Here is a 25,355-nt window from a genome sequence, read left to right on the forward strand (position 1 = left end):
TTAAATCATGACACTGACTTCGTTTTTTCACTCGCCTACAAATTCATCCGAGTTGTTTGGAGCAAACAACTGCCTCAGCTGAGCCCTCTCTCCTGTTTGGGACTAAGAAATAAACAACAATAAGCATAGAAAACAATTTACAGCGAGCAATCAAACATCAATTTGCTCCACAATCACGGCATAATAAGGCATGTCACTCCTATTCGCCGCTGGATTTGTGAACGCAGGCTTACGAGGGGTGAATAACGCCGCTTCCGTGGCAGGATTTCTTTTCCAGCACTGACAGAGGTGAAACCTCCTGGAATTGAACAATAAGTGAACATAAAAGCGTGATTTCTGTGGTGCAAAAAAAAATAAAACAAAAAAGGAGCAAAAGGCAGAGAGAAAGATAATAAAACACCTTTTATTTCTTTAAGGAAGAGTTTGAACATGTAGGTTTATAAGACTGAACCCCTTCGGTCACACATCCACTCAAGACTTTACATTAGTGCAGAAATTTCCAAGTGCCTATATAGTTGAACAATAATAAAAAGTGGAAAAAAAATACATGAAAGATGGCTTTAATGTAAAGGAGAAGCTACTGTGACTGTAGAAGGAAATGTTTCAACTTTAGGACTGTTATTGTTTTTTTTTTCCTCCCTCCATTCATCTGTTGCAGACATTTCAGTCAACCTTGGCTTCAGCTTTTCAATCACATGGGGCCTGACCAAAACAGATCAATGAGGGAAGGCCACTGGAGATTCTGCTGCTGCCGCTGTGGCCGGCTCGCTCTAATTGGACGGACCATGAGTGTTTTACTGAACAGGAGCCTTGTTTTCCACATGCACAAATCGCTCTCAGCCGAGCTGCTCAGACGCTCTAATCAGACGGCAGCTTATATCCTTGAAACCTGTTGATGATTGTACGGTTCTAGTGTCAAGCTGTTTTAATCAGGCATCTTGTACTACTATGGCCCATTGAGTGCTGTTTTCACATACGTCTCTTAAGTGCCGTTTTATGGAATATAATGGTGGACACAATGCTCTTTTTGCATCTTGCATGATATGAGCTGTAGTAATGGTGTAACACATTTTGTTTATAATGGGTGAAAACGGCTCAGCAGGTTAGAATCTGGACAAAATTCTACAATATTTAAGCTTTATAACCAATCATTATCTCAATAACATTTCTATCCCAGAACACTGCACAGATGTGTGGAGCTATGGTTAATCCCTCAAACTAACTTATCCTTTGCTCTCCATATTAGCTTATTACTGCGTGTACATTTAATACCCTTTTAAGCATTATTTCCTATATTTAGGGCTTAAGGGTTTTGTTATCAAATAAACTTAGTTATCAAATATATAAAGGAAGAAAGGTTACCATCAGTTATGGATACAGCATGTTACATATAAAGATTTTGATAGAAATCTGCTAACCAGCATATTTTCTTCCTATGAGCCGGGAGTGCAGCATGCCTGCAAAAGTGAGGATCTGCTCCGAATTCGGCATTGTAGCACGATGTAGAGAGATTTGGATTAAGCGAACAGATTTCAACCAGGACGGCATTTCGCTCACCGAATTTCTTTCTACAACCATGTTTCACAAACCTGGTCCTCAAGACAAACAGCCCTGCATATATTAGATCTTTCCATGTCTAAAGCACACTTATTGGCACCATGGATAAAAAGATGTGTAAGAAGCATTAAAATACATATTAATTTGGGTGCATTTATTAAGCAGGGGAACAAAGCCCACACCAAAATATATATGTTCTTTGTTTTATTCTATAAAGATAAACCCTGACGTCCTGCATTAACAAGATTTCCTGAACCTTTGGAAGAGAAACAATCCGACAAGGTCAAGGCTCCTCGACTGTAATCATCAGTCGGCACATTTCTTTTAGGCATTGCTGCATCAGGGACTCTATGAAAGTTACTTTTATTTGAAAGCTATTGACATGTTTACCAGGGCTGTTAATAATTGTTGAGGGTTCTGCAGGCTGGTGGATAATTAGCAAGCTTGGGCTAAAATCTGATGGGAATTATTTAGGGCAATTGATTCCTTTGAATCAGGTATTTTGGTGCAGGGAAACATCTAAAGCATGAAGGTTAGAGAGCATCAAGAACCAAGGTAGGGAAACACTGACAGAACTAAAGTATGTCTGACAGCCTAACATCCAGGTTTCATCTGCCACAACTTCCTCCTTTCAGTTTGTAGTTTACTCTGCTGGCCACAATATCAGCACATCGGAGTATAAACCCAGAATACACAGCAGAGATATTAAATAAAAAGTTAATTTTAAACATTACCGACCGTCCATAACTAGGTTAAGTATTGGCAATGCCACCAAACAGAGCATCATTTATCTGTAGGAAAATACCAGTCTATAGCGTTAACAACTGTTGATGTGGTTGGATCCTGATGGATGGAGAAGATCAACTTATCTTTTAATCATATTAACCAATAATAAGCCGGATATGACATCCATTATGTCTGTTTATAACCAATCATAATTTCCTGTTCCCAAGTGCTCCTGACAAACATGCACTCACATAAACACATGGACACCTTTAATTAGATCATAATTATTTGATAAAATCCCAGCTGATGTGATCAAAATTAGCTCTTTGTTTTCAAAGGCATTTTGCAAACACCCATACAGTCAATCTGATCCAATTCCATGAAGGCAAAGCTTGTCAGTGCAATCAGATTAGTATTGCTGAGTTTTATGCAAAACAGATTCTTCTTAATAAAGTGCTCTTTGCCTCCTACAGACTTTTAAAGACTAATAAGCTGTTATTTCTTTAGCGCAAAGCTCCGCGGTGCAGAGAACTAGAATGCAAAAGTTAGAAATGCAAAAGTTTTAGACAGCATCGTATTGCCACCCATCCTCAGTTTCCAGTAGTCTTCAGCTTTTTTCATTCACCAAGTGGGAACCGTTGATGCCGCGATAGGTGACCCGGCTGGGACGGACTAGCACGCCGTAGCCGGGCCGACACGTGAAGTAGCGGCGGCCGCCCACAGAGCCGTCGTTCTTGCCCTTCGGGCTTCGGAGCTCCAGACCGAGCCAGAGCCCCGGGGCAAAGTCCGCCGTTCCCAAGAAGCGGATGAAGGCCATCTCGTTGGCGCTGCTCAGGAAGACCTGCATGCCCACGTGAAGGCGCGCCTGGGCCTCTGAGCAGGAGGAAGGACTGGATCCAGCCGTGCTTCCAGGAAGTCCTCCACTGCTACCGCTCAGGTTGCTCCAGCGGCGTCGGTGAGGGGTGGAGCGACTTCTTTATGGATGTTTGTGAAAGTACAGGGAAAAAGACAGCAAGACAGATTTATGAGAAAATATGTGTTGAGGAAAGGAAACATCCGGTGATTTATATGAACTTGGGTTTGATCCTCGACTTATTCTCCTTAGCAGAAGCATGAAGTCGGCATTTAAAAATGTAGTGATTCGGGCTCTGAAGAGGAGGGGGATTTAGGATGAAGCTGAAAAGCTCAGGGAAGAAAGATGTGAAAACTGTTATGAGAAGATTCTCACCTGGTTACCGGGCTCCTCCTGCTCCCTTCCTTCGGAGTGGCGATGGCTGATGAAGTGCTGAAACTGCGACGAATTGTCCCTGGAGGGCAATCAGGGTCAGTCAGGGTCAACGAGTGAGAAATGAAAACATAGCTCTGGTCTAAAGTTTCAATCCACACATCCTGGACATGGATGCCATGAAATTTGCTCTTTTGTTTAGTTATTCTTTGGTTTTGGTTTTCTATTCCAGGGTGAAATTAGGCAAGCATACAACCAACAACTACATCTCTAAAAAAGAAAAAAAAAATATGTATTGTGCATTTTCTCTAGTCTGATCAATTAAAACCATACATGCAGACTATAATACATTCATTCACCTACATCCTTCAATAAATGGTGGTGACGGTTCCTAAATGTGGTAGCAAGACAGAATATAGGCATGACACCCTCTCGTTAGGTGGATATGATTTTACTGCAGCTGGTAATTTTATTGTCCATCACAAAAAGGAGTTATTTGACATTACCTATTGTAATTAGCAATAATGGGAAAGTCTAAGGAACTCAGTGCAAATATAGGGAGAAATGTATATTGGCCTTGGTAACTGCAAAAAAAGCATTTCACACGATGATCGTAGCCATTAGCAGTAGCTAATACATGGAGGACATGTTGACATGCTCATGCTTATATTCTGTAGTTATTACGCGCTTCACAACGAGGTCGTTTGTAATTCATTTAGCGCAGCACTTGACGGCGCACCAGTGTGAAGATGGTACACACTGGGGCATTAAGTCCATGTTATGCTTCAACCTAGTTCTGAATAAAGTGCTAACCCGTCACCCCAAGATAAATGGCAATGAAGATGATCGGGAACAAGCCAGAAAAGCCTCTCAAAGTTAAAGCTGGAAAGCTGCTTACACACAGTGAACCGTGCATGGACTGAGAAAGTGCCGGCAAAGAAAGGAGTCCCCGCACCAAGACCAACACCTTTAAACTCGACTGAAACTTGGGGCTGCCCTTCGCCCCTTCGGGAAAATAACGATGAGGCAACAGGAGCTGAGGTGAGGCTTTGTAACCCAACAATTCTCCCCCACCTGTCGACCACGGTGGTGGCAGCATCATGCATGGGGGCTGTTCTTCTGTCAGGAGCATTAGTGCATTTTTAAACTTTAACTGAGTCAGGTTTTCTAAAAAGAAAAGTGTTCTGAGAAACACACATAAGAACTGACTTAAATGGATGAATTGGACTGAAATAGTATTCCTGGAATGGACCCGACCTCGTTTTCCGGGAAAATTTGTGAATGATCCTTAAAAGAAGGCTTCATCAGAGCCAGGAAATTAACCAATTTAACTGAGCTGGCAAACAAGTAGGAAAATATCCAGCTAATATTATACTAAAAGCTTGTCAATGGCTACAAAAACATGTGATTGAGGTAACTTGCTACATGACATTTAAATAAGTATTAGTAGGTTGTATGTTTATAATTGAGCTTGTAGACAGTAAATTCAAACTTCTGTTCTCGGTTTGTTTGAGAAAAAAAAAAAAAACTGCAGGTACATGTTGTATAATCTTCAAGGAAAAGCTGGTTTAATGAATGCTAAAATTAATGACAGTCCATGATGAGTGCATGAAACCTCTGACTGCAGCTCTACTTTTCAAATAATTGAGTGTAATCCTTACCGCTGACGGGGTGACTGAGGCGTGAGCTGGTGAGCTCTGAAAGGCAGTCGACTGAACCGTGGATCCTGGGAGGAAAAAGGAATGAAGTGTTAGTCTCCTCCCTGAGGTATTAAAGAAAAATGCAAGCCATTGTGCAGAATAATAATTTAGTTATCAATATAGACAATATTCAATAGTTTTAATGGAGAACTATCGTTTTCTGAACCTTCCCTCCAATACTATGAATATTAACAGTGAAAATCTGACAAATATTACAAACTCCGAGCTCAGACACTAGAAACAAGACTAAGAAACAAGAACAGAAAGAAGAGTACAAAAACAAAAGCTAAGAGCGTTTGTTTTCCTAATAGGTCGCGATAGCTGCTGACAGCAGAAGGAACGAGGAGAAGAAGCAAGCTTCTGGAGAAGAATGTGAAATCCTTCATTAGACAGCTGGAAGACAGCTGGAAAGGACGCACGCCTGAGATTAATTACGAAATAAAGGAGAAAAAGAAAAACAAGAGCTGACTTTCCAAAAAGCAGCTTTTATCTAAAGAAAGACACCAACAGTGGTGGGGGGGAAAATAGAAAAGCAGCAGGAAAACCCGGAGAGAAAAACATGAACAGAGACAAATTATCCCCCAAAAAATTAAAGTGCAACAGTCCATCAGCTCAGATAAACCCTTTCACAAACGCACACATTGTTATAGATGTCAACGGCCTTTTAATGGCTTTTATTCAGTTATGACCATTATACACTTGAGGCAGTGTGCTGCTAATGTGCCATCCAATAACTCAGTGACTCACTGAATAATACCGTCTAAGACAATTTCCCCAGGATCAGATTATTTTAATAAACAGCCACCCTGGAACCTCCTTACTATTAGGGCAACACATCTGAATCCAAACTAAAAAAACAAAAGAAATAAACCAAAACAGCTATTTCCACCAGAAAAAAGCTGGTCAGATGTGAAAACCCGAGCAGAAGGATGTTGAAACACTAATGTCTGACATGTTCTCAGCCAAAAGACCTGCAGCGTGTTTCAATTAGGAGCAAAAAGCTGATCCTAGAATCTTTAACTTTTCTAATTTTGGTGTTAGACATGCACCTTAATTCCTGATAATTAGACAAAACAAGTTACTAGTAGAAGAAAGGCAGGTTTAAAAAGGACAGACCTGGACGGCTTCATTTCCAGATGTGAACATAGCAAAATAATCCAAGACAGTACAACATACACTTATCTAGTTTGTCCCACATTTTCCAACAGATTTCTGATTGCTGTCCATAAAAACATAACATGTGTTCTAGGTATCCTGACGGAGATAGCAATTTTGAATCCGACGGCAAGTTAGGTGATTATTTCTATTTGGGCTTCAAAGCATATGTTCCTCGCGAAAGACGAACCGATAAGGGTTTTCAAGGACTATTACACGGAAAAAGAAAAACCGTGGCGCAGGTTTCTTCACAGAAGTAGTGGTTAGAATCAGATAGAAAATGATATTCTCTATAATTTGAGATAACAGGCACAACAGAAGCTGTAGGAGGTTACGTTTGTATCCTGAGTGTTAGAGGGTTTTATTGTCAAGTAGAGTAATGTTCTTTGAATTTGTTCTCTGCAAAACAAATTGCCACTTGGGAGCTTATCCTGATCATGTTTGCATAAAAGATTGTGTCCCTAACCCTCAACTTTATCTATCCATCTATTATCCTCCGCTTATCTGAGATCAGGTGATGGGGACATTAGGTCCAGGAGAGAAACCCAGACATCCCTCTCCTCAGCCACATCCTCCAGCTCATTCTGGGGGGATCCCAGGCCAGATGGTATACAAAGTCCCTCCAGTGATTCCTGGGTCTTCCCCGGGGTCTCCTCTCAGGGGGACATACCCAGAAACCCCCCCAAAGAGAGGTGCCAAGGGGACATCCTGATCAGATGCCCAAAACTATCCTTTCCGTGCAGAAAAGCAGCGGCTTTAACAGTCATCTAAATTTTATTAGAGTACATGCTCTTGATTGGTGTGTTTATAGGGTGAAAATGTTTAAAAGTCTTATATTTTGTATTAATTAAATGCACAAAAAACTATCATATTGCTCCTTATTTTCCTATTGATTATGGATCAGAGCCAATCAAAGACAAACGTGTTGATTCCAACCTCTGGAGCAGGAAGGAGGTCAAAAACACTGCAGACAAAGGAAATGTTTGAATCTTGTACTCACTGGATTTCACTTTATATTCAGACATTCATCAGCCGCAAATGAACACGTAGAAAGCTTTTGCCGACTGTCTCTTACACAGGAGACAGGAAGAGGGTCTGGCTGGTGGAGACGACACGGATGGATGCCCTGATGGATGTTGAGCAGATGAACAGAAGGATGCACATTTCTATGCTCTTTCCCAGATATGGATAACAATTAAATCTATTCTACACTTTTCCAGACTGCCTTGCTGTTGTACTCCAACATAACCTAAAAGCACTACAACTAACCTGCAGTTTAATCATCCTCGGACTTACCATCTAAAAACGGATGCATCACGCATATCACATTTTAACATGCAGTTTTGCTGACAACCAGTTGTGTGAAAACATCTTAATTCAGACATTAGCCGTCTTATTTTAAAAGCAGACGTTACAGCATCTGGCTCATTACAAGGTGTCACATTAAATTGAAAAGTTTTGCTGAGCAAAGGCCCTAGGCTTTCACGTTTGACAACTCTGACTCCAGTTAATCACCAGAACAGAGAACCGTTTACCGCACAGAGGGCGAAATCAAATGTGTCAGCAGTCACACAAATGACACTGTCAAAGGAACTCATTAGTGTCATCATCAGACGTATATATGAGGGCAATCACAAGCAGCCTTGGGGATTTATTGTTGAATCTGTTCAGAATGTTAAATAATTTGATTTTTCTCTGCAAATGACCAGGAAACATTATAGTTGTTGGCTGTCTGTGAAGATCCAGGCTGCAATAATAAGCCTGGGTTCTCACCTTTGAACACGAGAGGGAGGAGCAAAGACTCCGTGTTTTGGAGGACAGCTGAAGTATCTCACTCCTCCCACTGAGCCGTCATTTTTGCCACTTGGCTTGTCCAGTTCAATGCCCAACCAGACTCCTGCGGGGGAATGAAATTCAGAGCAGAAGTTAGAGGTGATACCTTGAAGAAAAAGAAACACTGCAAGGAGAAATCCTCAGTTACCTGAACCAAAGCCACCAAAGATGCTTGTAAAACATTATGAATGCACCAAAACCAGCTATTTGCAAATAAAACAAAGCTATTAAAAGACACTTTTCTAAACTCAGACTTGCAGAATACTCAGTGCATTTTAATCCTATTTTATTAGTACAAATAGAAAAGCTCACTTTTAAATTATGGCACATAATCTACATTTTGGCTTTAGATATTGTAGCTGCAAAACTAGAAAACAGCTTGACAGAAGAGTGGATGGATGCAAGAGGAAGTGACATAAATGTTATTTTTTCTTATGCAAAACTGGAGAATGTATTAATTTCAGATAATTCCAGATTTTTACAGACTGGTGAAATGTCATGGATGTGTCATTAGCACAATCAAGTCTTTTTTTTTTTTTAAACATGTAGGGCTAATTGGGAAAGCCTTCTATTAAAGTGAGTCATCCTAAACCATTTTATGCCCATTCTCATCATTACCTGGACCATAGTAACATGAATTGTATGTGTCAGAACTGCAAAGCAACCTTTCTATAATAATTTTAACATGCGTGGTGGTAAAACCATGATGCCATTTTATAAACAAGCTCCCCTTAAAGGTGAATGTCTGTACCTGCTTATGCCTAAATAAGATTTATGTGGCTGAACTGAAAACTGAAGGAAAGTTCAGAGCAAAGCTTTGCAGATATCATTTTAAAATGCACACAGTCAAAGGAGTTCAAAAAGAGGAGTAGTGTTTGTTTTCACTGAAGTTAAAATGAAACGATGCTTATCTAAGGGTATCAAAGAGGGACATAAGACTGAAATCGTGTTGTGGTGCATTAGCATTTATTTATACATGACTGATGCCGGAGGAGAACTGCTGCCTAAATATTAATGAGTCTAATGAGTCTTAACTTTTGTGTTTGTGTTGGGTGCTGGTTTGGTTTGAAGCAGTTTTTTTTTTTGTATAATGTGAATTTTTTAGGAATTAATCCATTTAAACCAGAGGATTTCCAATGAAGTAGTTTCTCGCTGTGTGAGTGTGAAGCAAAATTCAGAAAGAAGGTGCATTTAACTTTTGCTCTACGTGTGAAATACTTTACAGGAACTTGTGTTTTGTGAATGAGAAGTGGTCTTTTTGTCAGAGCTTATAAAAGAGTTATAGTTCTGTTAAAATGGCACACAGACCTTTCCTCTGGTTGAGTGTTGAGAAGCTCAAACGTCACCGCCAAGGTCCTACAAAAGCTGACAGTGCTATAACTTGGGTCGCTAGACAATGAATATAAGTTATGATTTCTGGGCAACGTATTTGTAAGCGACAGATGTGGCGTCAAAATGTCAAGAATGATTTATCGAGACGTAAACGACTGTTTAGAAACCCCCAAATATATAAACATCCGTGTTTTGCATGTCATTCTTTGAGGAATTGTGTATTTCTGCTGGCATATGCAAGACTTTTCATGTGCCAATTAAATCTCTCCCATCGGCTGGACAGCATCTGAAGTCTTGATTCTGAGTCGTTTTAATATATTTTTAATAAGAGACTAGTGCCTGATACTTCCTCTTCCTCCAACTGCGCTTTCTTGCCCTAAATTCAAAGAAAATTAATTCCTGAAAGCTTTTACCAAGCAGAATCCAGTGAAGACCACAGTTCCTACAGATGTATTTCAAAGCTCCATAAGATTACAGATTTTCTGATTTATCCAGACATTTGGTAACATATTGGGAGAGTTAAGCACAAAATATTTACTTTTATTACTCTTAAGCTCTATTATTGGTACACGTTACAAATCATTAAACAAACAGAGGTTGGCTTCTGATTCAGCATTGTGTTAAAGGAGTCATTTTACCATTTAAAAAAAAGAATAAGGACCAATTTAGATCTGCTTGTTCCCTAAATGTAACACACTTAGACTTAAAATTAAAAGTTGTTATTTATTTATTTAAATAAATAAGTTTAGCTTCAATTCTTTGAGATCTAAATAACACCCATGATGAGAATGACAGGTACAATTTAAAAGTCTGACCTAAGAAGGTCTAGAGGCCAAAAAAAAAAAAAAAAAAGCAATTAGAGAAAGGAAGCTTTTTGATTTTTGCACTGAAAGAGAAGTTAAAAAAAATATTGAAAAGGTAATTCCTTTTTCTTGAACTTTCACATATCACTAAACACAAATATAATATTATTGGAAACTTATGTGATTGACCAACACAAAGTAGTGCGTAACCTTTGAAGCAGAAGGAAACCAATACATTGTTCTCAACATTTCTCAAAAAGTTGTGATGTTCCCAATTATAAAAACAAATAATTCATGCAACAATATTCTAAATAAATCCCTGGTAGGATGATTGAGGTAAATTCATAACTTCATGGTAAATGTTATGAAAGTTAATGTTTGCTGTGCGTATTGTCTAGAAATTAATGTTGCCAAGTGAGGAGGACTCAAATATACCCATTTCTAGCGTCAGTGAGGTGTTAAAAATGAAACCAAAGTAAGGAAACTAATTTCTACAACAGGTTGAGACTGTGGTCCATTCAGGCTGCAAGAGAGCAAGACCTTCAACAGATAACAGAAAGGCAAACAGAGTATCTGTCAACTCTGACCTTCCCAAATATCTGCTTACATTTCCAAACCCAGCCATTGTCAGATTTGCAGAAAGACTAAATACTAAAGACAATTTAAAGCATAAACCTTTAACCCCTTTTCTTGTTTTTAATAATTACTAAACTCCTGTTTTACAGCCATGTCTGTCTCACTCAGAAATGTCATGATATCTTCACATTTCTGCTCCCGCTGTATTGGCAGGTTAGGGTTTCTCAAAAACAAACATAAAATTCAGAACGGCTCATCTCTAGGGGGGGAAAAAAAATAAAATATATATAAATTTTACCAACCAGGAGCGAAGCTGGTTTTCCCACAGAACTGAACAACACCGGTTCTCTGCCCCGCCACCAGCACCCTCTCCCCCTGCTGCACCTCGGAGCCGTCGTACAAAGAGCTGCTGCCTGATGGGGTTCTACTTCTGAAACCTGCAAACACACAGCAGAAGACGGTTCATCTCTGTGATGCAAGCAGATGCAGGACGTCCAGGACTCCTTCATTAGGTCGATGTTTTATACCTGCAGGGGGAAGAGCTGAGGAGCGGAATGAGGAGAGCAGTGCAGGTGGCGGCGTCTTCCTGGGACCCGGGGAGATGTTCTCTTTGAGATGCCTGGCGGGGAGCCGCTGCCTTACTAGCGGATGAGGTCGGCCTCCAGGTGGATGACGAGAGTCCAGCGAAGACGATGAAGACGAGAGGGAGCGGGAAAGAATACCTGCACAGACAATTATACACAAAGTTTAGGGAAAGAACAGGCAAGCATCAAAAGACCAAACATTTCTGTTAGAACACCAAACGGGACAGCATGCCAGAAATCACTAATAAAAACTAAAGTCAGGGTTTCTACACATTCTTCATGTAAAATTCCAGATTTCCCCAGGATAAAAACGAATGAAGGACAGACAAGCAAGGAAACAAGACACGGAGAAAAGAACAAGTGACAAGAAGAAGAAAAGGGAGGACAGAAAGAAGGAAGGCAGGATGGCGAGGAATAAACGGTGACAGGACACTAGGTAGGAAAAGAAAGGAAGGATATGAATTACTAAAGAAAGAACACAAGGAAGGAGGAGAAAAAAAATGAGGGGAGGTAGGACAAGAATTTAAGGACACAAAGAAACACTAAGCACCAAATGTCCCTGTTCCCTGCTACAATGAATCCACCATCTTTCCCCCAGGTCTGAGTCAAACTACGATATAACAAGGGTCCGTAATTTATTTGTGACAGAGCATAGCAACCCAGACATTTAAAGGCTGGATATTTCCAGAAACCTCCGCAGCACAAATCAGGAGAGCTTTTTCCTCTTTGTTTGGTGTGAGCGATTGCTAGAAACCAACTAAAGGCGAACAAGTTAATGCTCTCCTCCAACATGGGGGATAAAATTGAGCAGAGGGCTCCAATTCCCTCTTTAGAGGCCATTTGGACGCGGGACCTCATTAGGCTTTTACCTTCCAAAGACCTTCCTAGGCCTTAAGTTCATTAAATGGCCTCTGCTTGGAGGGTAATTGATTTGGTCTGTGCCAAAGTGCTTTAAGAGGAAGATTCAGCTCCAAACAAATTGAAAAACAGACAGTAATGGAAAAGAAACCTCTAAAGAGACTGTGTTTTGTGGCTCTGTTTCATAACAATTTGCGACAGCTTTTCAGCTTCTAAATTATCTTCGTTATAATCACAGAGCTCCCTAAAGACAGACCTTTTTATGCTGGATTCATGTATTAGTATTTATCAAGATTAATTGTTAACTGGGTTGTTTAGTTTCCACACTTTTAGTAAAAACACGGCACTAATAATGCAGACACGTTCCCAAACCACAATCTCTAAACCAGATTGAAAAACCGCACTCAGGAGTCGGCACACACCACAGTACCTGTCTGACTGACTGAGGTGCCGTCCTCTGTCTTTTGACTGGGACCTGGTGGACGTTTTTCACTGTCAGGTGTTTGTTTAAGCGAGGAAGATAACCCTTTCCACACAGACACACAATGAGCTCTTAATGACACATACAGTGCTGATAGAAAGACATTACAACACAATTTCATTTCTAGGGTTTAATGTGCCAGACTGTGAAATAGACCAGGGACCGCATTCACAAAGAATCCTAAGAATAGATGCAGCTCTCAATTTTTTGAAATCATACAATTTCCCAAATTCTAAGATCTTTCTTAAAGTTTCACCTCTGTAAGATAAAGTTTAAAAGTCACAAAGCACTATAGGCCTTAAGAAGAACCCCTAAAATGAAAAAAACTTAGTAGTTGTGAGGAGGACTTTTGTCCCCCTCTCAACTACTAAAAGTATCTTAAGCAGGGAAGATGATGGAAACAGAGAGAGCTGATTGGCTGATCCAAGGATATGAGCAAATACAGTTCTTTAACAATCATACAGTTATTAATAACTAGATAAGAAACTTTAAATTGATTTGTTTCAGTGGCCTGACAGGCTACAGGTGCGGCTCAAATAGTGTAATTTTGTTGAGGATACATAAATAGGAAAAATATTAAATAATCGTGAAGAGTGGAGAAATGTGCAAAGACTATAGTACAGATAAACTTTTATATTATTGATAGAAATTCTCTAAATAATAAATTTGTTTAGAAGAAATGGAAAAAGTCGCAGAAAAATAGAAATACACATTACTACACACTCTAGACAAGATAAAATAGGTCAGTATTTTCTGTATTGCATGATAATTAGGGCTGTACAATTTTGCCAAAAATCTGAATTGTGATATATTTCAACCATAATTGCGATTTAATTTTGACTTTTCTCTGCATTAATCACAAGCAACAAAAATGGCCTGTAGATAAAGATGTTTGTAAACAAGGACTACATAAAATAAGAAATGTAACTGTTTATTATTTAAAATATAATTATTCAAGAGAATGGCTTGTCGAGTTGGACATCAATCCTTGTTGAACATAAGGAACATAGCAGATAGGAGCTGCTGATTAAATGCCCTTGACTAGCTGATCATCAGCGTGACTACATCCCTGAAAGCTGATTTTTTGGTAGTTTGCTGCTCTGGGGCTTACAGGTGCATGTTATTATGGTACCAAGTGGGAAAAAATTCAGCAATGATATTAGAGAAAAAATTGTAGCTTTTTATGAATGTGAGAATGGTTATAGTGCAGTTAGTATCCCCAAGGTCAAATCTTAGGCTCTAAAGACCTTGGTCAGTGTAGTCCTCATAAGGAAATATTTGTTTTTAGTACATCCATATAGAAACCCCCATGTTCTAATAACTATTTACTCTGTTATCTTTACTTGAGTAACGTTTTGTAAATTTCTACTTCTAGGACTAGTTTTACTGTACCATACCTTTTACTCTAACTTGAACAATTTAATTAATTGAACTATGGCAACTTCATTTATAAAGCACTTTTAAAAACAGCAGGCACTTACAAAAGTAATGAATAAAAAGAATGACTAAAATGAAAGAACATTTAAAACAAATGAAATGAAACCCAAGTTAAATTAGCTATGAGACCATACAAGACAGGAAGAAACTAAAATCAATTAATACGGGTTAACAGCCAAAAAGAGATGGATAGAGCAGATTTAAAAGTGTCTAATTTGTAGCGGCAAAACGTTCCATATTTTGGGAGTTGCAGCCTGATCTCCCCAGAGCTTCAGCCGTGACCTCGGCACCTCCAGCAACAGCTGGTCAGCTGATCTAAGGGGCTGAGAAGGGCAGTGCAGGGGCAGGAGCTCAGAGAGGCTGGGAGGGGCAAGACCAATCAAAGGCTAAAATACTGATAAATAAACTCTGAAATGAATGGACAACCAGTGCAGAAAGGATAAAATGGGAGGTTTGTGCTCTCCTCCATATTGCAGTTAAAACTTGTGCAGTTTTGCTCCAATTAAAAAGGCACAATATGAATGACTCACTACCTCCAGTAATTATCTTACCTGGGAACAATTCCTGGATACTCTACCTTCCTCTTGGCACTTCACTGGATGAAGAGCAGGAATGTTTTAACCAAAAATGCACACAGACACAGACAGACATACAGTCTGTGTTAAGTTGAGACTTATTATTTTAAAGGTGCATAGCCACGTTTAGTTTTTCCATTTATTGATACGTCAGTAGCTCACTCTGGTTGTTTCTATGAAATATCTCCTGCTGACGTAATAGTTGTTATGGTGTTTTATACTTTGTTTTTGCTCAATTTGTTAGTAGATACAGCCTTTTGTGTTTATTTATGATTTTAACGGAAGTATGTACTGCACATGCGCTGTACATACATAAAACCAGGAAACAGCTAACGCCTATTAGCAAAACAAAACAATGAAGAATGTTCCAGGATCTAGTGGGAAAAAAATAATAATCTATGATTCCAAGAAAGAAAAGACTAGAATGTCGTTGGGAATACAGTATGAACCATGGTGATCACTAAAACGGACGCTAAACCTGCCAATTACTCAGATGTGACTGCAGAGTTGACTGACGTGAGTAAATGTTCTGATATGAGGCTCTTACAGTTACTTTTAGATCGGTGTATTTAATTAATAACAGTTTTAGATCACGCCGAGCTGCCGCTTTACTGCGGGGCATTGCAGAGGGTCAGGGTCGGTACAGCATTATTTAATTTAGATTTATTGATTAAGAAAACCAGCATTATGATAGATATGCAATACTGTCGCTAGATGGCGCCACATCTGTTTATATCTTCTAATCGTGCCTAGTGCGGGGGCTATATTTATCCACAAAAAGGACCATCAAAACATTATCAGGATGGAGGCTTTGTATAACCTTATTTTATCATGATCAAACGGTTTTTGGTCTTTTTTAAGCATATAATGTGGCTATTTTTGGAAAATCGGGATTTTATTTTTCCAAATTAATCATTGGGCTTCCGTGAAGAGATCAGCACGCAATGCTGAATATATGTTTAGGAAAATATATTGTCAAAATAGTGTAAAAGGACACCTTTTTTTTTAGCCTTAAGGCGAGGCACTTTAATTTACTCATTTACTATATTTTTTAAAACTTAGTTTGAAGTTACACAAGTGATGTGAAGCCTGATCTTAAAAGCAAGTTTTTAAATTAATTTCTTTCATTTCTTTTTATGAAAAGAAAAGGAGGAAAAACGAAATCGAATAATCGGATTTGGTAAAGTAAAATCTGAGATTTTATTTTTAAGCCACATCGCCCAGCCCTAGTGGCTATATACCTTTTATGTAATTTTCCATCCGCTGAGCCTGCTGTGCCTTTGGGGGTTAAGTGACAACACGGTGAACAAAATATATATTGTGTCTCAGGAAGTACTTTGCACTGTTTATTATTATGTATACATAATCTACTGGAAGTATAAGTTTCACAAACTACATTACGATAAATTGTTGGAAATGAGTGTTTCTTCTGTCGGAATTTTGTATTTTGTTTTTTTCCATTTTTTTAAAGATTATTTCAAATTGCACATCATTTTGTGTTTTTGTCCGTCTATTACATAATTTTCATAAATTTTGTTTGTGTTCATGAATTTGTTTAAACAACCACTCAGTACTTGAGTAGCCTTTTTAGCAAATACTTTTTACTCTTTTAATGACATTGAGAAGTCTGCTAGATAGATTAGACAATTTGTATAATATATTAATATGTGACATTCGACAATTAGATAACTGATAAGGGTCCAGTAAATTTCTTACATTTTCTACTGTCAACTTGTTTCAACGTTCTGAACATTAAAAATAAAAATAGCACGATTTTACGTTCATTAAACAAGCATGATTCCCTTCATTTCTACCTTTATTGACTATGTGAACTGTATTTACGCTGTAAAAGTGTAGCGCTTAGAGGCAGAGCTGATAAATACCTTAAAAACATTAGATTAAAAAAAATCCTGGAACATAAGAACAAAATAAGGGAATAATTTCACTCTATGTCTTAGAAAGACTAATAAATATGCTGAGACAAGGAATTACATTCAAATAAAAAGTGAAATGGCAGCAAATGCAACCCCTTTTGAAAAGAACCTCACAAGGTAAACAACTAAAACTAATCTCACCTGAAGCAGAAAATGTGCCTTCTTTAAACTTCCTTAAACAATGAAACTTTACAACGTCTGGGCTTTTATCCGGCTTGTAGTAGTAAATGAAATCTACCATTTAAATGACAAAAACTTTTTTTTCCTATTGGCCATCATTGAGCAAACATCCGTGAAATAAATGTAGGGAAAAGAATCTCCCTAATCAGGATTCATGAGACACATTACGCTCAAGTTTTGTACACAAGAAGATCCTAAAAATCAGAGAGGTGTTTGTTTTTTTGTTTTTACTTTGGAGGCAGCTGGAAACGCTCTCCTCTTCACTTGACTGAGTTCCAACTTAGAATAGCAAACATTTCTTGTCACTTGACCTTTAGCTTGCAGAGCGCTCTAGGTGCCATCCATCCTCCTCCACGCCCCTGACGTTCACTTCAGGTGGCAGAGGGAGGCTTTACAAGTCAAGGCGGAGCTCCTTTGTGATGCCGCCAGTGCCACCTCTGCCCTCTGAGGCCGGACCCACAGAGACACAACAGGGGCCAGGCTGGCATTCTCCTGGGTCTGACTCGCTTGGTTAAGGAGAACAGACAGTTTCGCAATGACCGAACCGATCCGTCGATAAACACGAGCAAGCTGCCTCCAAGCTGTGATGGAGTGGGATAGTAAAATGCAGGTGGCTCTGAAAGTTTTGGGCTGACAACAGCCCTGAGAAGTGTGTGGTCATAAATTAGCCTAGTTCAAGATGCACAACGGAGCAGACACGTTTGCCCTCAGATGTATTGTACAGCGTTCGTAAACACTCACTCACACACCTTGTGATTAATGGCTGCCAGGCCACTCAGCCTGTCTATGCCCTAGTTATTAAACTCTGCTTAATTGGACTATCAATCACTGAACTGCAAAGGCCTCTCTGAGGTCCGGTATTCCAGTCACATCCCAATCAATCGGCCTTCAGAACCCTGACAATTACAACACCACAATACAGCTGTAAACCGGAGAAGAGGCAGGAATAACAAAAACATAAGACACGGTTTCTGATGGAAATTAACAAAGGAAGCCATTTGTCAGAAGTTGGTGGAAACGAGCATTCAAGGACTGAGAGAGCAGGGTCCCGTCATCAGTCTAATGTATGCATTGTCCTTTGGCAGCGGTTCAGAACCCACTTTCACGAAAGATTAATATCAAAGCTGAGATGCAATAAATCCTGGCACGCAGTAACACAGTTCATTCAGGGTAGGAAAGATAAAATAGGATCTACATTCAACAAGGAAAAAAATGAGCATAAAAATCACATCTATATGTGACCTAAACACTTCCAGTTGATGGCTTTTCTCCCGCCTCACAGGGGGGACTGTGACAGGAGACCCAAATCCTCAACATGTTGGAATAAAACTGGCAATCAATATAATTCATCTATAAAGCACCAATTCACACCAAAGGTCATCTCAAGGCACTTTTAAAGACGGATGGGTCTAATTTAGATCCAGAAATGTATAAAGAAAAGCCAGTGAAACTGTGGCTTCTCACCAGTGGGCGTTTGATTGCATCAAGTTGGTAAACTTTGCAACAATTCCTGATCATGAGCAGCAATGAGCCGCGAGGCAAATCTTTGGTTGATTTTAGTTACTTTAGTTATACCAATCAGTTGTGCGTAGTGCAAACAATAGGGGTGGAACAATACATCGATATTTCGACTTAAAGATTAAGATCAAATTCTATGCAATGCAAGATGAAAATATCAATCATAACGGCATTTTTAAGATATGACTTTAATTTGACATTCAGGCATGAGACTATAGCGAGCAGATAATCCATTATTTTTCTTAGTATAGATTAGACGAATGTTGTTTTTGATTTAAATTCCTGATACCTGTGCGAGAGCTTAGAAATAAAATGGTCAAATCATATTTGGCCAAACCAAGCAAAAGCTTTTAAAACAGTTATTTTTTGTGCACAGTTTGGGCTGAAAATTAGTTTTTTCCCTCCATTTGTTTTTTTTGTTTTGTTTTGTTTTTTGTGAACTGATATCAATTTAAATAATATTGTTAGATGGACAGATGATATTGTATCATATCGATCGGAAATAGTAACAGATTTTGTGATATTGTTTCGTCATTAAAAAAAATATATAACATTGTATCGTGATAAAGTTGGTGATTTTACATCCCTAGCAAACAAACCTCTCAGATTTTAGCTTTCAACTACAACAACAGTTTTCCTCCAGGTCAGTTCAAAATATCGTGCTCACAAGAGTCAAGCAGCCAGTTTTATATGTTCCAATTTGAAATTGTGTTTATTTTTCATATATTCCACATTTGAATAAATACTTTAACAGTTACTTTAAAAGGGAAGATTCAAGAGCAAGGGATCAAGGAATTTTCCTCCAACCTCAATCAACTTTAAAAGTTAAGTAAACATGTTACAGTCAAAATTACAATATTCATCAAACAATAATTCTTATTTCAATGATCCAGCAGCCGTGTTAGGTTCTTACTGGGTTCAGTAAGAACTAGAGGGAAGCCTTGCCTGATCGGATCAGAAGAAAAATGTCATCTTTTCCAGATTCAATATGCTTCATATATTACGCAATGCATCTTTTTTTTGTGTCAAGCTGTGCAACATTTTCAATTTTCCTCATCCACCTCAAATGTGTGTTCACCATCACTTTATAATTTCCTTTTAGGGCATTTTATTTAATATCCAACCAAACTCAAATCCAAATTGAGGGACCACAAAAATCCTCCAGCCAACCTGCCAGCACCAACAGCCTGGCAGTGAATGAGCTTCCAGCTGAAACCACAGAAAAGCTCACAGTGATGAGTCAATAGGTGATTTTGGACCACAGTAAAGCCGCTGAATTCATTCATTAGTGGTCATTCTGGTGCTGAAAGCTGTACGGTCATAGCTTCCCAAGACTTACAATTCATTCTTTTTTTTTCTTCTTAGAATAACCTTTGGAGATTATAATTACTATTAAGCAGTACAACCTGTGTTTTACCACCCTAGAGCTCTCAATAATTTGTAATTAGTGGTAGTGTAGCAGTAGTAGACTTTTACTTTAATTGTAGGTTTCTACTACTTAAATCATATCACAACCAATTATTTACTGTGATACTGCGTCTGGTTCTTGATTACTCCGCTATTGCTCCCATGCATTTTTATAATGGCTTCAGTGTTGATTTTTCTTAATGTTGATTCTAAATAAAAATGCAATCCTGAGAAATATACAGAACTCCCATCTTGATTCGCGTTATATGATAAAGTTTGCTAAATGCAAAGTTAAAAAAAATTCATCCTTGAGATTGATACTGAAACGGAGACTGGCTTATAACCTGAATTAAATTTTACACAGCTTGATCATGGTACAAGCGACGCCTTTTAACATCATTTGTTTTCTCTGATGAGAGTACGTTTATAATCTGAACTCTCTTGATTGGCGTCACAATGTTAGGAAGCCATTCACAGGCGCACTCTTGTTACTCTGAAATAGCTGCCTTTTTTTCCTTTAACATTGTATCCATGGCCGTCTCCAAGGAGTGGTACGAGAAATTGTCTGACATGAAAAATCATCTGCCTCCTTCTGACTAGATCTTTTTCACCCACATTTACAAATATTCAGGAATTTTTCATTCCTTCGTGGCTTTTCAAGCTACCAGTATTCCCTGGTCGGTGTTATGACATGTCTTTTTGTTAATGCACATAGTGGCATAACTCCTAAGGGAAGCACATTTTCCTAAAAGCTTTCATGCATCCCCTTGTTGCACTGTTCAGTGAACCTGACAGGGCCAGAGTACAGCTTAATCCTGTGAGCAGAACCATATATAACAAATACATTTCATGAGCAGCTCTAATTTTTATTTTTTTTACCTGTGTTAATCTTGGAGGTAACGCGGGAGACGTCAATGCGACGAGGGGGGCGGAGAGGAGTCTTTGTAGAGCTCGATTTATGTTTTTCCAAGGGTTTACTTATCTTGGACAGGGGAGCAAAAATTCCTATTGGAAGGGGGGGGGGGGGCACAGAACAAAACAGGAGTCATGACTCAGTTTAAAGAGTGGGTGAATCAATGCGTTTGATCATTAAGCTCTGCAGCATGACGTGTCCCACCGTGTTTGAGTCGACAGGTGAAATACTGAACCCCTGCTACGGAGCCATCATTCTTCCCCTCCGGCTTATCTAGCTCCACTCCGGCCCAGAGGCCCCCGGAGAACTCGGTGCTGCCGCAGAATCGTAACGTCCCGATCTGCGCACACATACAAAAAAAAAAAAAAAAAAAAAGCCATTAAATATGGCACACATACAAAACATGACAAAGAGGGTCAAAACTGCAGGTTGCCAATTAAAATTAGATCTCAGAGTTAAGATTTATTCCCAGGGGAATACACACAGTGATGTTTACGGCTCGCAATCCTCATTTCTGATGCAAGTTTCTAAAGAAAGTGTGAAATGTCAACTCTGTCAAGGTCAAGAGAATCCAGATTTAGCCCATATGCGGGCAGGTCAGCTCTGAAATCGACCACAAAACTCTGATCGGTGCGTCTTCAGTCCCTACATCTGACAGGAAGAGAGTCTATGCAGTAAAAGGAAGATAAGAGTTATAATTAGCAACACTGAACAGATAGGTCTAGAAGTCTATTTGGGCAATGTTTAAGCTTTTAATTACCATAATTATATGAAAACACAAGTAATTAAAGAAATTGGTAATTGGTTTTCATTCAGTCTGTGTTCACAACAAACAACACAGATAATGAAGTTATTTGTTTAGGTTAAAAAACAAAACAGGTCAGTTCCACCACATCAATCCAGTCTCATATGGAAACGTTTTTAGTTCACAGTCTTTCTACAGCTTCTTTATTTATCCTACAACTTAAAACGTGCTTCCTATAGGCACTCTGTGTGGGACTATAAATGCAATGCTTTTAACTGGTCACTGTCCAATCAGTCGCTGGCACAAAGATTGTGCCAAACATTTGCATTCCTAATTTCCAAATCACACACAGGCAAACAGATTTTTAACATTTATCTGTAATCAGATGTTGCCAAACTGCACAATAATGAGGTTCACATGCATTGTATTTCACCAGAGCACAAAGTTTGGTTTAGTGCTACATATTTTGGGCCCTTATTTGCAACATTACTTTGATTTGCAAGGTAAATCTGAATTGTTCCAGTTAAGCACCACAACCGACAAATTTAACAACCTCTAACACCGTCAAGCCAACAGACTCACATGATCCAATCTTTGCCTGTCCTTACGAAAAGTAACTTTTCCTTTGAATCACTGAACTCTGACTAATGCAGACCTCCCACAGCCTCTCCTGTTTTAAATAAAACTGAAAATCTTTATATAAGGTCTCATTTAAATTTTAATAAACTCCTGAGTACAGTGTAGAAGAAGCAGTAAATCCAGTTTCTGAGATCTGGGGGCATTTCAGATTTGGTGATTACTTTTTAACAGTAACACAGGAAATCCCTGACGCTGCTGCATCAGAGCTGTTTTCTGCATCACATGAAGATAATGGACCTTGGTCATGTCAAGTTATCATTAAAAACATTTAGGTACATGTATATACCTGCGTCTGTCTGTTGAACTTTTGATCCTGTGAGGATTAAAGAAATCTTTTTGCACCCAACTAAAAAAAAGAAAATCACTGCAGTTGTAATAATATACTGGGAAGGAAAGATTGTGATTTAATTTGAAGCTGAAAATTAATGTGACATTCATGCCTGTCATAATTGTAAGCAGAACTCAAACCACGACTTCAGATTGTATATTTATAAGTAAAACACTTGATTCTTCTTAAAACAGGTTTTGTGAAATTATCTCCGAGCGTGAGTCAGGGATTTGGCCCAATCAAACAGAACTAATCATGACACTTATATTTGTACAGTATTGAAAATTTTAATCCACAATCCACCCAAAATGAGTGATTACTTATGATCCAAATCATCCAACGAGCAAGTTAATACAAATGCTTTACAAATCAAATCAAGTCAAACTGAATTTTGGAGCAGAAACACAACTATGTCACCAGCCTAGTTGGAAAATGCATTTTCCTCCCACAGAGCTGAACCCTTCTTGCTTTCTGAGCACTTCATGTCAAAAGGATTACGCTGATGATCGCTGATCAGCAATGATAAAGACATTTCTTGAGAAAGAAATTTTCCGATGCCTGTTGCTCATTAAAGAAATGCAACAATAAACAGTTTACTGTTGTGACATCGGAGCAAAAATGACAGCCGAGACCATAAATGGCCCGTTATTGAGGATATTCCTGAAACGTAACCTGCAATTACAGTGTGACTTGTCAGGAGACTTTGCAGTAATGCTTATTGGTGTGCTGGTTTATGGCGATAACAAGTGTGCCACTTTGAAGCAATGAACACGTGTAATGAGCTCAAAGTGAGAAGTATGAACAACAGTCACAGTCTAGTTGACACCGTTGGTGGTGCAGATCAAAGAAAGGTGTAAAAGATGATTACTGACAGGCAAAGAAGATGCATAATGAGTACAGGCTTTTCACCCACAGATGCAGCCTGTAATAGAGGTGTGCAGTAGTGAACGTCTCACTTTGAGGTTTGGTTCTAGGTTTCTAACATTGCTAAATTAGCAAAGATGCTCCTGCATTAGACTGCTGCTGGGAAACAAGTCAAAAGTTTGTTTTTGGTGTCTTTTTTTTTGCAAATCTCTGAATCATAATCAGAAACCTGTGATCGTTTTCTTCACTGTAGCACTGAGATTAAGTCCAACACAAAAAATAGAGGGATTTATTTTATCTAGACACAGCTTGACTCAGCTTTAAACAAGACTAAAAACGCTGCATCAGACAAAAAAAAAAAAAAAAAAAAAGATTATGTCTCTTTTCCTTTGACAGCAACAGTAAACGCACCTTCTGTCCGGCTATCACCACACGATCCCCGAGTCGGATTCCCATGGAGGCGAGCTGTTTCCTGGCGTTATCAGAGAGAGCAGGGATGACCTGGCCTTGCAGTGTGAGGGGCAGAGGGGAGCTGGGTCTGGGTAAAGCCTGTCTCAGCTGAGTCCGGAGCTCTTTGGCCACGCCGGCTGCATCTGCCATCTCCAGGGGCATATCCAGAGGGTCAGGTACAACATCAGCTGGACACTGCCCTTTATCGTTCTGGAAGGGGGAAAAAAAGTGATTCGTTCTTTAAGAACTGGACTTAATGTTATTCAAAGAAGCTGCAATATGCTATAAAACTAAACACTTTGTGAAATAAATGCATGACATCAGCTGTAGATAACTGAAGGCTGTGTTTAGATTCAGTTTGGTTTAGTTTTAATAAAACCTAATTAATTTTGAGGTTTTATTTTTAATGAACTGTTTGATTAAAAAAAAACAAGACTGGAGCTAAAAAACAGGCACGTACAAATAAACAATGGGCCTTTTTCAGTGTTGATTTTAATTTTAGACTCATCTTTTAAATCCAATACACAATTTCCAATCTTTTATTACTTAATACAGTTAAACCAAGTACTTAATAGATAAGTGTATACAAATTTTCATTTGTAAATCATGTTTAAATTGAAAAGTAGTATTTCAATTATTGAACTGATTCATTTTTAGATCATATCTGTTGAAAAAGCAAAGTTCTCCCATGACTGTGATTATTAGGAGAGTATCAAACGTTTATGCAGGGATCTATTTTATTTTCCACTGATGTTAGAATTTGGACTAGATTGGCAAACTCTTAAAATAATAATAAATACAAAAAAGTAACAAATTATGTTAGGGTTTATATTGATGGAAAAAAAAAAATCTGTAAAGAGAACGTTTGATTTGCCACTTCCATTTTCTCCAAACCTACTTTTATTTTGAAATCCTTAAACAATTTTGTGTCCATGACCTTGGATCATAGCACATAAGTTAATTTCTCCTGGTAGCTCAGTATTCTGATAAATTTTGAGATTGAAAATATGTCAGAATTTGGCATTTCAATGATTACAATTTATTTGCATTTCATTTTATGATTTTATTATATTCCATATCATTGATTCTGATCTCCACTTGTGCAAGTTGCATAATATAAAAGATTATAACTCCTGATAAAACCCAAAATAAACTCTTGAGCTACCTTGAGCTGATGGATATTATTCAATAGTTATAACCACATTTGCCTACAGTGGACTACGCATAGATTCCTGATAGTAACTTACATTTTCAATCAATCAATCAATGGATTTCAAACTCACAAAGCTAAGAGAAGCTGAAGGGTGACATGAACCTGGACCAAACTGTGCATGCAGAGAGCAAATGTTATTTTGGAGTTGAGCTGCAGTCGCCCTGTTTCCAGTCTCACCATGTTTTCTATATTAAATTTAACTCTGAAGAGTGCATGTGTTGGAATTAGTGGTGAGGAAATGTAATTGTTCTGCATCGGGACAGGGTAGGTTTGCTATGCAGAAACAAATGCCATTTTATTTATTGGTTTAAAGACTCAACTG

The 25,355-nt window shown here is 38.6% G+C and overlaps 1 protein-coding gene across 5 annotated transcripts in view; it reads right to left on the reverse strand.

The window, feature by feature from the left end:
* Window positions 1–383: 383 nt before the first annotated feature.
* LOC105925585 (CAP-Gly domain-containing linker protein 4) overlaps window positions 384–25,355 on the reverse strand; it is a 45,315-nt gene continuing 20,343 nt past the window's right edge. For 3 of the 5 annotated variants that reach the window (XM_036132847.1, XM_036132844.1, XM_036132845.1), the window contains 10 exons: window positions 23,782–24,030; window positions 20,999–21,134; window positions 20,761–20,886; window positions 12,780–12,875; window positions 11,435–11,629; window positions 11,210–11,344; window positions 8,137–8,260; window positions 5,170–5,234; window positions 3,512–3,590; window positions 384–3,257 (listed from right to left, as the gene is read on the reverse strand). In XM_036132847.1, coding sequence (XP_035988740.1) covers window positions 2,891–3,257; window positions 3,512–3,590; window positions 5,170–5,234; window positions 8,137–8,260; window positions 11,210–11,344; window positions 11,435–11,629; window positions 12,780–12,875; window positions 20,761–20,886; window positions 20,999–21,134; window positions 23,782–24,030 — 1,572 coding nt within the window. In that variant the 3' untranslated portion in view covers window positions 384–2,890. The remainder of the gene's footprint in view (window positions 3,258–3,511; window positions 3,591–5,169; window positions 5,235–8,136; window positions 8,261–11,209; window positions 11,345–11,434; window positions 11,630–12,779; window positions 12,876–20,760; window positions 20,887–20,998; window positions 21,135–23,781; window positions 24,031–25,355) is intronic. The other 2 variants (XM_036132846.1, XM_036132848.1) reach the window with 2 other exon arrangements.

Source organism: Fundulus heteroclitus, unplaced genomic scaffold (genome assembly GCF_011125445.2).
Source record: "Fundulus heteroclitus isolate FHET01 unplaced genomic scaffold, MU-UCD_Fhet_4.1 scaffold_55, whole genome shotgun sequence".
NCBI classification, from domain to species: Eukaryota; Metazoa; Chordata; class Actinopteri; order Cyprinodontiformes; family Fundulidae; genus Fundulus; species Fundulus heteroclitus.